Below are 13223 nucleotides of genomic sequence, written 5' to 3'. Positions count from 1 at the left end.
CCCCAGGGCTTTTCCCAGAGCCCTAAGGTCTCTCTAGGAAGAAAGAAAACCCTGAGGTTTTAGTCTCTACTCCACTATTTATTAGCCTGTGGCCTTAGGAAAGTTAGCCTTGCTAAAGCTAAGGCTTTCCTCATCTACAACATGAGGGTTATTACAGCACCTGCATATTGGATGTTTGTGAGGATTTAATATAAAGCGTGTAGCATTGTGCTGGCCCATAGTAAATGCTCAATAACAGGAGGCCATTATCACCATTCCTTTGGAAAACAGAGAAGACATTGCGCTTGTCAGCAGCTCTCTTGGGGACAGGTTATCACACTCCCAGAAGACAGACAAAAATTGTTGACTGAATTCTATGTCTGTCATTTGAACTAGAATATAGACATGGAACTGGAGATCATACATGCTTCACTTTGGAAGCACCAAGCACAGAGCTTGGCTCTCTGGCAGGTTTTAGAAATTATTTGTTGAACTTAGCTCAGTTTTACAACTGGTAGAAAAAATTGAAGGTTGTATGCAAGGCACGCACAGTCTTGGGAGCCAAGAAATACGGCAGGACGGTCAGGCTGTAGTGGAGGTAAGAGGGAAATAACACACGGGCACCATAAGGTACTTCTGGGCCCCTGTAGAAATAAAAACAAAGTCCACACCAGCTTTCACTTGCCCAGAGCAACCCTGGGCATGCCCTCCACTTCAATACAATAGCCTTCCTACTCCCAAATCATCTTTATTCAAGTATCCTTGCTAATGGCAATAAAGACACAGAAAAAGAAATTTCAAATAGTAGGTAATCCAAATCCCCTTTTATTGGCTTTAGTTTGAATTTCTCAATCTCCCTCTCCCTCAGGACCGTGTGTTTATCTTTCTAATTTTGCTGTGTCTAAATTTCCTTACAGACACAGGAGTTGGGTATTAGAGGTCTGTGGCCAAGAGCATATTGTACAGGAGAGTGGACTTGGGAGGATGCTGGTGTGGACAATCCTCCAAGTGCAGAAGGCCCCTATCTGTAAAGAACTGAGAGTGGAATGTATTTATTTACAATGTTGTTTACAGTTTCCTAAGCTCAGGCAGTAAAAGAAAAAAAAAATACATCTGTAGACATTACAAGGACAAACACAAAAACACAAAGGATTGTAGGCCAGGCACGGTGGCTCCCGCCTGTAATTCCAGCACCTTTGGAGGCCGAGGCTGGCGGACTGCTTCAGCCCGGGAGTTCGAGACCAGCCTAGGCAACATAGCAAAATCTTGTATTTACAGAAAGTAAAAAAATCAGTGGGGCAAGGTGGCACACTCCTATAGTCCCACCTACTCGGGAGGCTGAGGCAGGGAGGATTGCTTGAGCCCAGGAGGTAGAGGTTGTAATGAGCTGAGACTGTGCCACTGTACTCCAGCCTGGGTAAAGAGCAAGACCCTGTCTCCAAAAATATGTATATATTTTAAACATAGATAGAAGAGACAGGGAGGGAAGGAACTACTCCTTTAGGAAGCTCAGGCTAAATTTTTATTCAGTCTATAACGATGGCTAGAACCAAAGACAGAAAACCTCAAGTCAAATGCCATCCTGCATTGTTGGGGTTCACTTTAAGACAAGTGAAATTCTAAAACCTGGCAGTGGAATCGTACACTCCATGAGGACAGGAACTCTACCTCTAAAACCTGGCACTACAATAATACACTCCATGAGGGCAGGCACTCTACCTCCAAGACCTAGCCCAGTGCCTCCCATTAAGCAAGTATGTACTCTTTATGTTTTAATTAATAAATGAATGAATAAACACAAATTTAGGGAAAATGGCTCACAACGTAATTCCACATCTTACTAAAATAGTTGCCACAAGGGCTTTTCAAGAGGTTTCTCTAAATTTTTTTTGAAAAAGAATTCTGTTTACATATATTTCCTAGAGTGTATTGCTCAAAGCAAGGGTCACCTGAACTTTCAAAACATTTCATAAGCAAGGGGCCCAGCACACATTCTGCCAAGATGAGGAAGCAAAGAAGGAGCCTCCTGCTCAGCATGATGGTGGCAAATGCCCATTATTTTTGACCACAAAGATCAAGTCAGCTGTTGACAGCTTTAACACCTCTAGCCAGGCCACTCGGATACAATGACATCAGAGACAATTGCTTCCTTTAAGTTAGAAGAGCCAGAGAGCAGGTGTCTGTCCCTGGGGAATTGAAGCCTCTCCCATTCCCTTCCGTCCTCCCTCCCTCTCTTTTTTTCTCTCTCCCCACTGTGAGTCTAGAGCTCCACTCTTGACCTCCAGCAGGATCCCCTGAGACTTGAATTCCTCCTCCTCAGTCAAGGCTTGAGATAGCCATCTGGACACTGCCACCATCTTCTAGCTCCTCCCTCCTCCCACCCCCCAATGTAAAAGACAGTATTTTTCTAAGTATGGCAAATTGAAATTAGCTTCATTTTGAAAGACTATTGAGAATGTTGCAACGACCTTTGCAATAACCAGACACACCCTGGGATCAGTAAACCAGGTTTGAAAATTGCTGACTTTACGAGCACTGGACCTGTGAAACAAATGCCCAGGTTGGGACTCTACCTGGAACTGATTCTCGTATCAAGTGGGAGGGAACACAGCCCAGAAAGACCTGGTTCTGCCTCTGCTGTGTCATCTTGGGCAAGCCAGTGTCCCTCTCTGGGTCTCAGACTCCATGACTGTACAGATGATGGATGCTCTGTGACCTCTGGGGCTCCTTCTGGACCTGATGCTCTGTGGTACTACCTGCCTCCTTCAAAAACAAAACCTGGACCCAGAGCGGTGGCTCACGCCTGTAATCCTAGCACTTTGGGAGGCCAAGAAGGGCAGAACACAAGGTCAGGAGTTCGAGACCAGCCTAGGCAGCATGGTGAAAACCCGTCTCTACTAAAAATACAAAAATTAGCCAGGCACGGTGGCACCCACCTGTAGACCCAGCTACTTGGGAGGCTGAGGCAGGAGAATCGCTTGAACCCAGGAGGCGGAGGTTGCAGTGAGCCGAGATTGTGCCAATGCATTCCAGCCTGGGCAACAGAGTGAGATTCCATCTCAAAAAAAAAAAAAAAAAAAAAAAACCTGAAGTGGACCGGAAAGAAACATTGGAAGGGAGAAGAATAGTTTAGGAGGCCAGATTACCATAAAGCTCCCGCATTTCTGCATGCTGAAAACTGCTTGCCTCATTCTGCAGGAAAACTCCCATTTCTTGCTGGGTTGTTATTTTTTTATTTCTTTTTCTTTCTCTCCTTAAAAAAAAAAAAAAAACTCAAAAGCCACAAAACCACAATTCATCTCCCCAAAACAGGACATTTGGAAGCCAGAGCTGTCGGGGGTTAGGTGTGTCAGGCCTGACATACTGGTGGTATCTAAGTGAAGACCAAGCCAAGGCAAGCATGTGCTTCTCCTCCATAAACCCAGTTTAAATCAATATTTATCCAACTGTATTTATAGAAAGTGGTGGTGGTAGGGAGGAGGGGGTGGGGTAGGGAGGCAGGGGGATCTAAAACAGAACAAGCCACAATGACTGATGCAAATCTTTGTGGCCAATTCGCTTCTGCAGGGCTTGGTTTTTTTTTTCAAAAGGCAAAAGACCCAGCTTTTGATGAACCTGCTGTTGGCCCCAGTACCATAGCAACAGCCCCAAGTCCTCTAATATGCCCAGAGGACAGACTTGGGAAAGGCAGTAGGAGGGGGTGGTGTTTCCTAGGAGCCCTAAACTTGAGTTAAGGCCAGGAGAGTTGAACAACTCTGAAAGACCAAAAAAAAAAAAAAAAAAAAAAAAAACTCTGGTTGGCTATTCTGTCTCCAGCCTCACTTCTAAACCTTTTCTAAGCAAGGTGTGTACAAGAAGACCTTGGACAATAAACAAGGTGTTTCAAATACCAGCTCTGCTTCAGGTTCCTGGCTGACCTTGAGTAAGTCACTTCACCTCTCTGGACTTCATTCCTTGGCTGTAAAATGAGTACATGTGTATATGGTTAAGAGCACAGGCTCTGGAATTAGAGGCCTAAGTTCAAAACTCAGCTCTGTCACTTACTAGCTATATGTCCTTTGGGCAAATTACCAGGCATCCCGGCTCCTGAGTTCCCTCCTCTGTAAAAGGGGGTAATAAAATTGCATCCATCAGAAGGTTAGCATGAAGATCGAGGGAGATAATGAATGCATAGCCTCATACTTGCAATATAGTCAGTGTTCAATAAATGGTAGCCATTATTGATATTATGCCATACAATTAGTTGCTGCTGCTGCATGCCGGCACCCTCTTCATTTTCTTCAGTTTCACCTCTAGACTTTTGCCCAGGCATCCCCAGATGAATCCCCATTTCTGGATGTGTCCGTGGGAGAGTGTTTTGATCAGAGATGAGAGATGGATGAGCAGCTACTGTTTTGCCTTGGTAGCTAATGGAGCCTCCTTTTTGCTCCCAAACCAGGAATGGCTCAATTCAGCTTCTCTAACTTCCAAGGCCTTGTCCCCTTTCCCTGGATCCCCTTTTCCAGGGCATGCAGTCCTTGGGAGCTCTGTGACTCTGAAAGCCATAACAATATCCTCAAAAAAGCCTCCTTCTGGTATTTACCAGTTAGCAGAGATCATATTTAAAACTGGAAAAAATAAGTTAAATCTGGGGAACATAATTTGGGATGCAGAGGAAATAGGGCCTGATGTAAGAATGCTCTTCACATAACTCCACTAAAGACAAATACCCTACTCCACTCCCACCATATTTCAACCTACAGAGTTTTCAGAAAGAAGCATCTGCACATAGTAGACGTGCAATGTACATTTGAAAAATGTATGAATTCATCATAAGATTGTTGCCATGCAAAAATGCAACCAGCTTGAACATTAGTTGCCGTCAAAGCCCTCAATTTCAGCAGAAGTCACTCTAGTCTCCTACTTTCTTATTTGTTCTCAGGGTCACAGCTGTTCACAGGATGCAGTCTCAGCTCTTCAGGTCTCAACTATCATCTTCTTACAGGGATTGGTCTCATCACCCAAGGGAGTTGGAGAACAGTATTTCTGACTCTTCTCCAAATCTCAGAAAGGCTGTCATGTGTTCCCTGGCCTCCAAACCTGATCCTTGTGCCATAGCTAGTAAATGACAAATCTAACCAATCAAAAACTTTACGTTAAGGATCTACTACTGTATGCCCAGTGGTGTGCTATATGCAATGGGTAACATACACTGAATACTGTAAGTGATCTTTTCTCTTAAGTTACTAATAATGTCCTTGTAAAGATAAAGCTAACACACAGGAAGCAAGTAGAGAAGTGCATGGTACTGATTATCAAAGCTCAGAGAAGGTGCTATTTATTGAGCACCTATTATATTTCAGGTACGTTAAATATTTAAGTGCAGTGCCTCATTTAGTTGTTTGACAATGATATGAGGGTCATACTATTGTTATCCCCATTTTGCAAAAAGGAAATGGAACCTCAGGCTAAGTAAGTTGTGTACAAAGTCACAAAGCCAGTAAGCAGTAGAGTAGCAAGCTGGGCCCTGCTCCATGTGACTGCAAAGGTTTCATTCTCTCAAGTACAATGACTTAAGAAATAGAGCCAAATGGGCTGAAATACCTAGGGGCAGCTTCCTGGAGGAGGTGGGAACTGCCCTAAGTCTTGAAGAGAAGGTAGGATACAGATATCCCTAGGGGAATAAGAGAATCAAGGCATTCTAGACAGTAGAAGAGTCTAAGTCGAGCACAGAGGTTCGACTGTGAAGCCTGCTTGCTGGTGGATCTACCGGACAGACACAGAGGTTTCAGGGCAAGGCAAAGGAGATGAAGTCAGGAAGGCAGGGTGGGGCCAAATGACACCACACAACAGCAGCTTCCCCTGCCAGGAGGAAGAGGCTGCTTCTTGGGCTCTCCATGCCCCTAGGAAAGCACCCCACCCTCAAACCCAGGTGATCCACTCCAAGGAGCCTTATGGTTTTCTACTCTCATCTGATCGCCCTTCCCTATCTTAAGTGTTGCCTCCAAAGCAACCTCCCCCAGACACTAGGAAGCCCATTTCTCTCCTCCAGACCTTACCTGCTCTCACAGCTTCTTTCACTTACCTGCCAGTCAGCTTTTATGCACATAACATCCCTTTATGGATCTCTTCTTCTCTTTTAGTTTTAACCTTTTCCAAAATCTTTTTCTACTTATGAGTCAGTCCTTAATTCCCACCCTTCCACTGGACTCAAAATGCGTATAGGTGATGTCAGAGATTATTTACATATAATTTCTGAATTTATGGTAACAGGGTCACAGCCTTCTTGATTAATATTTCTGGAGGCCTTCAATTTGTGATCCGTAGAGATTCACATCAGTTGGAATTTTGGGAGAATGTACCTGCCTTTCCTAGGGAATCCCCCTGCCTTGCACACAGCAAACAGTCAACAACGGGTGACTTAATTTGAACCCCTCCTCCAAGAAAACTCAACCTCTCCACTAGAAATAATTCAGCAATGTGGCCACAACTTGGTGAACACTACCAGTACGGAAACCTCAACAAGGGAAAGAAAAGCAGTTCTGGCTACGATGGAAAATAAGGCAAGCTCCTGCCAAGTAAGTACTTCGCAAACAGCAGTAAAAATGGAACGTGTTAACTCGTGACCAGGGTCCACCGTGCATCTCAGAAAGGTCTCACCGAACCCGAAATGGAGAATCGGGGCCCGACACTCATCTCCGGAGAGAAAAGCGTCCCTTTAAGAAGAGACTGGACCAGCTGGCCTCACTACAGCTCCGGGAGATTTCCTGGCTTGCATCCTGGCTCCACCCCCGCAGCCTCCGGCCTCAGCAACGCGTGACGTCAGAAGAGGCTGGAGCTGCCGATTGGCTGAATGACGCAGCTAGGTCAAGTCCAGTCGGAGGAAAGAAGTTTGTCTCCATGTGGAAACCATGTGTCTCTAGCCGGGAGGGGGAGGAGGAGAAGGCGGAGAAACCGAGATCAAGTGATTATAGGGGAACTCGCTGAAATGAAGGCGGGGAGGTTGTGCACCTGAGTCGGCCAGCGATGCCCTTTTGCAGTAGTGACCTAAAAAAAAAAAAAAAGTACACAACAAACTACCTCACCCCACCCCCAATAATAATAACTAAAAAGCTAGGGTCCTTGCTGCCTTCCAGAAACCAGGGACCCGGTAGATGCTGGAATCCTATCGGAACGCCCAGATCCCTCTCCCTCCCCCAACGACTGAATGATGTAAGCGTTTCGGAAAGCAGAGCTCTGGAGCAAAACAAGCCCCGCGCGCGCAGAACGACCCGCAGTGCCCGAGCCGGGCGCACGCACGACCCGCCCCCCAACTCGCGTTATTGCTGTGCACACGCGGATTGCCGTGACGCGCGGGCATTGTGTGCAGCGAGCAGAAAACAACGACGAGCGCCGCCAGCGCGAAGAAGCGCCCCCCATAAAACGAGGCAGATGTAGGGCCCGCCGTTTTCCGTACCCAGAGACCTAGACCGGGCAGAAGGAGGGGAGGAGAGGGGGTGGGTGGGATAAAGTGGCCCCCGTGGGCCGCCTCTCTTTGCGAGGGGAACAACGGAGGGCCTGGCGGGTGGTCGCACGGAGTTTGCCGGAGGTCACCCCAGCCTGTCCGAGCTGTTGGAGACGGGCGAGAGCCTGGAGCAGGGTCTCTGCAGCCAAAGTGGGCACAGCGCAGCGCCCCAAGCTCTCGGGGAAATCTGGGGGCCGTTGGCATCACGTCATTTAGAGCCAAACAGCAGCGGCGAAAAGAGGCGAGAGAGCTAAAAATACTCCCTCCGGGAGCCGGCCGGAGGAGGGGGGCTGCGGGGCCGAGGGACTTATTACGCACACGAAGTTGACTTAGACTAGGGCGCTAAGGTTCCAAACCCCTCTCGGGGGCCGGCAGATTTGCAGGGCGGACGCTTCGGGAGATGGGCTGGAAGGAAGCCCCTCGGCTTCACCAGCCTCTGGAGCCCGGTTACGCCGCCACGGGCCCGCCCCGCGCGGGGCAGCCCGAGCCCAGCGCGCCTGGCTCTCTGCTTACGTGACTGGTGGCCACGCCGGAGCCCCGGCACGGGGTAAACAACGAGGTGGCGGCGGCCAGGGCGGCGGGGTGGGGCGGGGGGAGGTCTCCGATTGTCTGCGGAGCGGGTGCGAAGTGGGGGCGGGACGCTGAGGAAGCTCCGACCGCCTCCTCCATACACCTCGCTGGCGGGCGGGGGTGGGGGGCTGGGGTGGAGGGACAAGCCAGCTTCGCCACACACTGCCAAGGTGCCCTCATGGGGTGTACCCCTAGTTAGAGTCAAAGCCACGGGACAGACTCCAGAGAACTGGGAGCCGGGGATAGGGGTAGCTAAAGAAATCGCGCCCCTCCCCCCTGCAACAAAAGCAAACACACCAAACAAAACCACGTCTTCACCCAGCTCCCCACCAGCTCTGGCTTTTCAGAAACTACCCTCCAGACAAATGCACACATAGCTTCCCCCCACCCTCCGCCCCCCCGCCCCCCCCAGCATGAATAATTGCGAAGCGATTCGGCTGCATAGCCTGCGATGCGCCTCTCTCGCAACCCAAGCACTCCGGGAAAACAGGCGAGAAGAGAAAGAAAAGAACGCACCACCGACCTCGCAACACAAATCCTTGTTTTGGCCTTACAGCGTCTGCATAATTGCGCTACCAACACACGGTTACTTTAACCCTAAAGACCTGGGGTGTCGGTCAGCAATGGTGTTTTTGTGTCTGAGGGTTGTTGTGTTGGGTGGGGGGAAGGTTGCAAGATCTGACACGTTGCAATCGGGACCTTCTTTCTTTCTTTCTCTCTCTCTCTCTCTCTCTCACACACACACACACACACACACACACACTCGCACTTCACTGATCTTCCTACTTGTTCGGACACATTAAACATCCCGGTTTCCTCCTGTCTGTCGGTCTGTCTGCCTAGTTCCCTTCCTCCTTTTCACAGCTATTATTCTGAGGACCGTGCTGGATACGCTGCACACGCGTGCCCCCGTTAGGGCGCTGAGTCGACTGCCTGGGGAAAGCTGGGGGACCTGGCTGGTAGTGGCAAAAATGAAACAAATAAATACAAAAAAAGAGGCCAGGCCACGGTGGGGTTCCCAGCACACCCCCACCCACGCACTATTCTCCACGTGAATCTGGGGGTGGGCGGGTTGTGGGGGGAGGTAGAAATCGACCAGGAAGGCGTTTGCCTTGCTTGCCCTGCGCGCTCACTCAGGAGCCGTCTCCCGGAAAATAAAGAAAAAGCACACAACAGCCCACACCTTGTTCCCCAACTATTGTTTCTCCAAGATCCCAAAGTTTCCTTCTAGCCGCGTCCCCACGGCCAAGTTTCCCGGGCTCAGGACGGCGTGTCCGGGGCGAGCTGCTGGCGTTGCTTGGCCCCGCCGGCCTCTTTCTTTGGGGGGGGGGCGGTGGCACCCCAGGGCAACTGGGGGACTGTGTCTGTGGACGTGATGGCCTGAGCCCAGTCCTGCTGCGAGAGGGAAGGAAAAAGGCGAAGTAGGGGGGAGAGAGAGAGAGAGAGAGACAGAGCCGAGCCCACGCCGTGGAGAGCTGTTTGGTTGTTATTGTTGTAGTGTGTGTCTGTGTTTTCTTTCTGGAACCTCTGAGCTCTGCCTATGGTTTCCAACTTTCGGCTTCTAATCCCCACCCCACCCAGGAACGAGCGACAGAAAAACAACACTTGTCTGCCTGAGAAGGCTCCGGAAAAAAAAAAAAAAAAAAAAAAAAGGAAGAAAGGCGACCTCAAAGAGATGAGCTCTCGGCTCAGTTGTCAGCAAACAACACCACTCCCCCGCTCCTCCGCTGGGCCATCCTCCCAGCCCCAGCCCGCCGGAGACGGACAGACCGACGCACCGACAGGCCCCTCTCTCCCCCTTGCCCGTCTTTGTTACATCTTTAGCAGCTTTGTGCGTGCGTGTCCTTTCTCCGGTGTCATCGGCTTTACTGCCAAGGGCTGGATGTGTGTGGTGGGGGGTAGGGGGGGGCACGGGCCGAGCTCGCGACAGGGGTCGCCCAAGTGGGGGAGAAAGAAAGAGCCGGGCGCCGAGGAAGAGCAGGGGCCCCCAAACTTACTTTTGTTTTCTTTCTCGATCTGCTCCAGGTAGCTGGCGGCCTCGAGCAGAATCTGCACGTTCTGCAGAAAAGTGTTAATGTGCTTCTCCATCGAGTTCTCGCTGGTGTTGAAAATGTCCGAGAAGGGGCACCTGGGCTTGGCCCCCGCAGGCTCCTCGGGCAGGGCCGGGGGCTGGGGCGCGGCCGCGGCGGGGGGCACAACCGGGGGCGCGGAGGGGGCCAGCCCCGCGCCCTCGCAGCGCGCCTCCTTGCGCGGCCGCCCGCGTTTGCCCATGGAGCAACGGGGGTCCGCCGAGCTCGTCTCTAACGGGGCTGCGCTGCCCGGCCGAGCTCCGGGTCCCCAGGGAGACCCGGCCGGCTGGAGAGGAGAAGGCGCCGGGGCGAGGAGCCGGCCTGACTTCCCGAGCCTCGCTGCCTGCAGTTGTGTGTGTGAGTGTATGGGAGTGTGTGTCGGTCTCGCAGTGGGTCTGTGTGTATGGGAGATTGAATGAACCTACAGGACAGACGGAGGCGCTCTGGCGCCTGGGTCCTAGTGCGAGACTGTCGCCATCGGACCGGTCAAAATAAAAGGTGGAGACTAGCGAGGCCGGGACCGCCCCTGCCCGTCCCCGCAGCCTTCCCTGCCTCTCTTCAAGACTTACCACAGAGTAGAACACTGTTTTAACCGGAATGGAAAAAAATATTTGATGTCTCTGGGTGCACCTGCATAAAAACAAACTACTTTTTTCACAGAAAAATAATACCTCAAAAATTGTCCAGCACAATGCTTGGCACATAGTTAGGTCTCCATACATGGTGGCTGCTATGACTTAAATAAAAGCCCCCAATCCAAATGGGAAGAAGGGAACCAGTATGTAACCAGGAGATCTCCCCACCCCCAACACAAACACTCCTACACACAGACACACATACATACGTAATCATGCACACACTTGCAGGCACCTGTGTGTGCCTTCACACAGCCAAATGAAATCCCAGGCCGTCCAAATCCGAGTTACAGATTTACTCACTCCTTTCTCCCTTCAAATGCAAAGTTATTTTTCAGAAGTAGGAGGAGATGTCAGCATCCCTCTCCACACTCGTCTCCCCAGCCGTGGTTCAGCTGTGCAAAGCTCACACCAGGATGCCTCCACACCTGGCTCCCTTTTATTTGAAAGGCAGAAGTGGCAGCTCAGGAACCACCCTCCTCCCCAACTGAATTCCACCTTTTGCCTTTGAAGACCCCTTCCCCAGCTGACATTGTTTCACTGCCGCTGCTGTCAGCAATCATGGATGCTTTCCAGCCCTGGGAAGTACTGGAGGCGGCAGGGGATAATTGAAGGCTGCTCTAGAGTGCCATAGGAAAGGGTTCAAATCCCAGCGCTGCTGCATACAGACTGTGTGAGCTTGGACAAGTCCCTAAACTTCTCTTGGCCTAAGTTTCCACATCACTGAAATGTCTGATAAGATGCTTGTATACTAAACTGTATCTGACTTAGCACAGACTGGCCCATGGTAAGATCTTTTTTTTTCCAATCCAGACCCAGGCAAGGGCCTGAGTCCCCTATTCTGATGTAACTTGTATCTAAGAAAGGAACAAGATGTAGTGAACAATACTCTTCTGCACTTCCTTGGAAAATATCTGTATGACAAGCCCATCTAAATATGGTTACTTTGCAAGGTCACCTGGAGTTTTCCTCCAGGGAAACCATTTATATAAAGGACAAAGACAATGCTGCCCCCTGGAGGTGTGCGATGCAGCCACCCTACTCAGAGGCAGCTTCATACACATTGTCATAAAAACTCTTGATGGCCAGGCGCAGTGGCGCAGGCCTGTAATCCCAGCTCTTTGGGAGGCCGAGGTGGGCGGATCACCTGAGGTTGGGAGTTGGCGACCAGCCTGACCAACATAGAGAAACCCGGTCTCTACTAAAAATACAAAATTAGCCAGGCGTGGTGGCGCATGCCTGTAATCCCAGCTACTCGGGAGGCTGAGGCAGGGGAATCTCTTGAACCCAGGAGGCAGAGATTGCAGTGAGCCAAGATTACGCCATTGCACTACAGTCTGGGCAACAAGAGTGAAACTCCATCTCAAAAGAAAAGAAAGAAAGAAAGAAAGAAAAACTCTTACAGGTCATGGAAACTTTTCTTTTAAAAAAAGGAAAATACATTTCTTTGTGAAATACTCTGTATAAAACTTACAGAATATGTATACATGCACACACTCTCCCAGAGCCTTCAAGAAAGCCTTTGTGCACTTTTAAAAACATAATAACGTGTTGCTGCTATGAGAGGAACAATTAGCAATTGTCATTTTAAAGCCGACGTATTCTCATTTTGGACCATAATATAATTATACCACACATACTCTTTGCTCATTTTCCATCTTGTGACAAATTTTGCCTGGGTGATCGCTGCATCCTTTAGCTACGATAGAGTAGAACCTTCTAAGTGTTGGAGATAAAAGTTTATCTTCCATTATTAGAACAATGACTGACTTTTTTGTTTCTGTGAGAACCACAACCTGAGTTATTCGTGTTGAAACGCCTGTAAACATCTAAAAATGTTAGGAAGACCTCATGTATGCACAGTTTCAAACCAGCTTTCTCCAATGCCATTTTTGCAAAAACTGGCCCTTGTGTGAAACAGCTCTGATCTCTCTTGCCCCAAATGAAAGATGGTACTGAGACAATGAACCAGCTAAGCCCAGACAAAACCTTGCTTTCTCTTTAATTGCCCAGTGGTGGCATGGGTCAGATATATAGTACTGCAACATATATACACCACCAAGGCAGGCACACGCGTGCATGAGTGGCATGGTGGGGGAAGGGTGTTTTGTAATTATTTATTTATGCCTGTTCCATCTCTCATAGGTCTGCGAGTTTCAGAAAGCCCAGTGGGAATCTTCAAGCTGGGCCACGGATCTGACCAAAGCCAAAATAAACAATGGCTTGAAGAAAATCTACAAAAAAGTGCTGATTTGCACTATTCCCACAGTCGGCCACAGCCCCCACCATCATTCCCATGGAAAACACCACGGCTGGTGCCAAATCAAGTTTTCCCCCCATCATAGGGGCATTGTTTTTTGTTATTATGTGAGTTCTTAGCATCAGACAATGGCACCACAAGAGACACAGTGGAAGCAGGAGAAATGCCTTTTTGTTTCATAAAGTCTGTGTTACTGTGCCCCCAGAGTCTCGCATATAGTTTACTTG

The 13223-nt window shown here is 49.5% G+C and overlaps 1 protein-coding gene across 4 annotated transcripts in view; it reads right to left on the bottom strand.

Moving 5' to 3' along the window:
* MXI1 (MAX interactor 1, dimerization protein) overlaps window positions 1–10506 on the bottom strand; it is an 81128-nt gene extending 70622 nt beyond the window's left edge. For 2 of the 4 annotated variants that reach the window (XR_012418200.1, XM_005566405.5), the window contains exon 1: window positions 10030–10506. Coding sequence is in view for 2 of the 4 variants with exons in the window: in XM_005566405.5 (XP_005566462.1) it covers window positions 10030–10303 (274 nt within the window). In the remaining 2 variants the exon portion in view is untranslated. Of the gene's footprint in view, window positions 1–8555; window positions 8640–9212; window positions 9428–10029 lie in introns of those variants that run through there. The other 2 variants (XM_074002689.1, XM_074002688.1) reach the window with 2 other exon arrangements.
* Between the last annotated feature and the right edge of the window lie 2717 nt (window positions 10507–13223).

This window comes from Macaca fascicularis, chromosome 9, assembly GCF_037993035.2.
Source record: "Macaca fascicularis isolate 582-1 chromosome 9, T2T-MFA8v1.1".
NCBI classification, from domain to species: domain Eukaryota; kingdom Metazoa; phylum Chordata; class Mammalia; order Primates; family Cercopithecidae; genus Macaca; species Macaca fascicularis.
The sequence above is the reverse complement of the archived record's forward strand: the minus strand, read 5'-3'. Positions and strand labels throughout refer to the sequence as shown.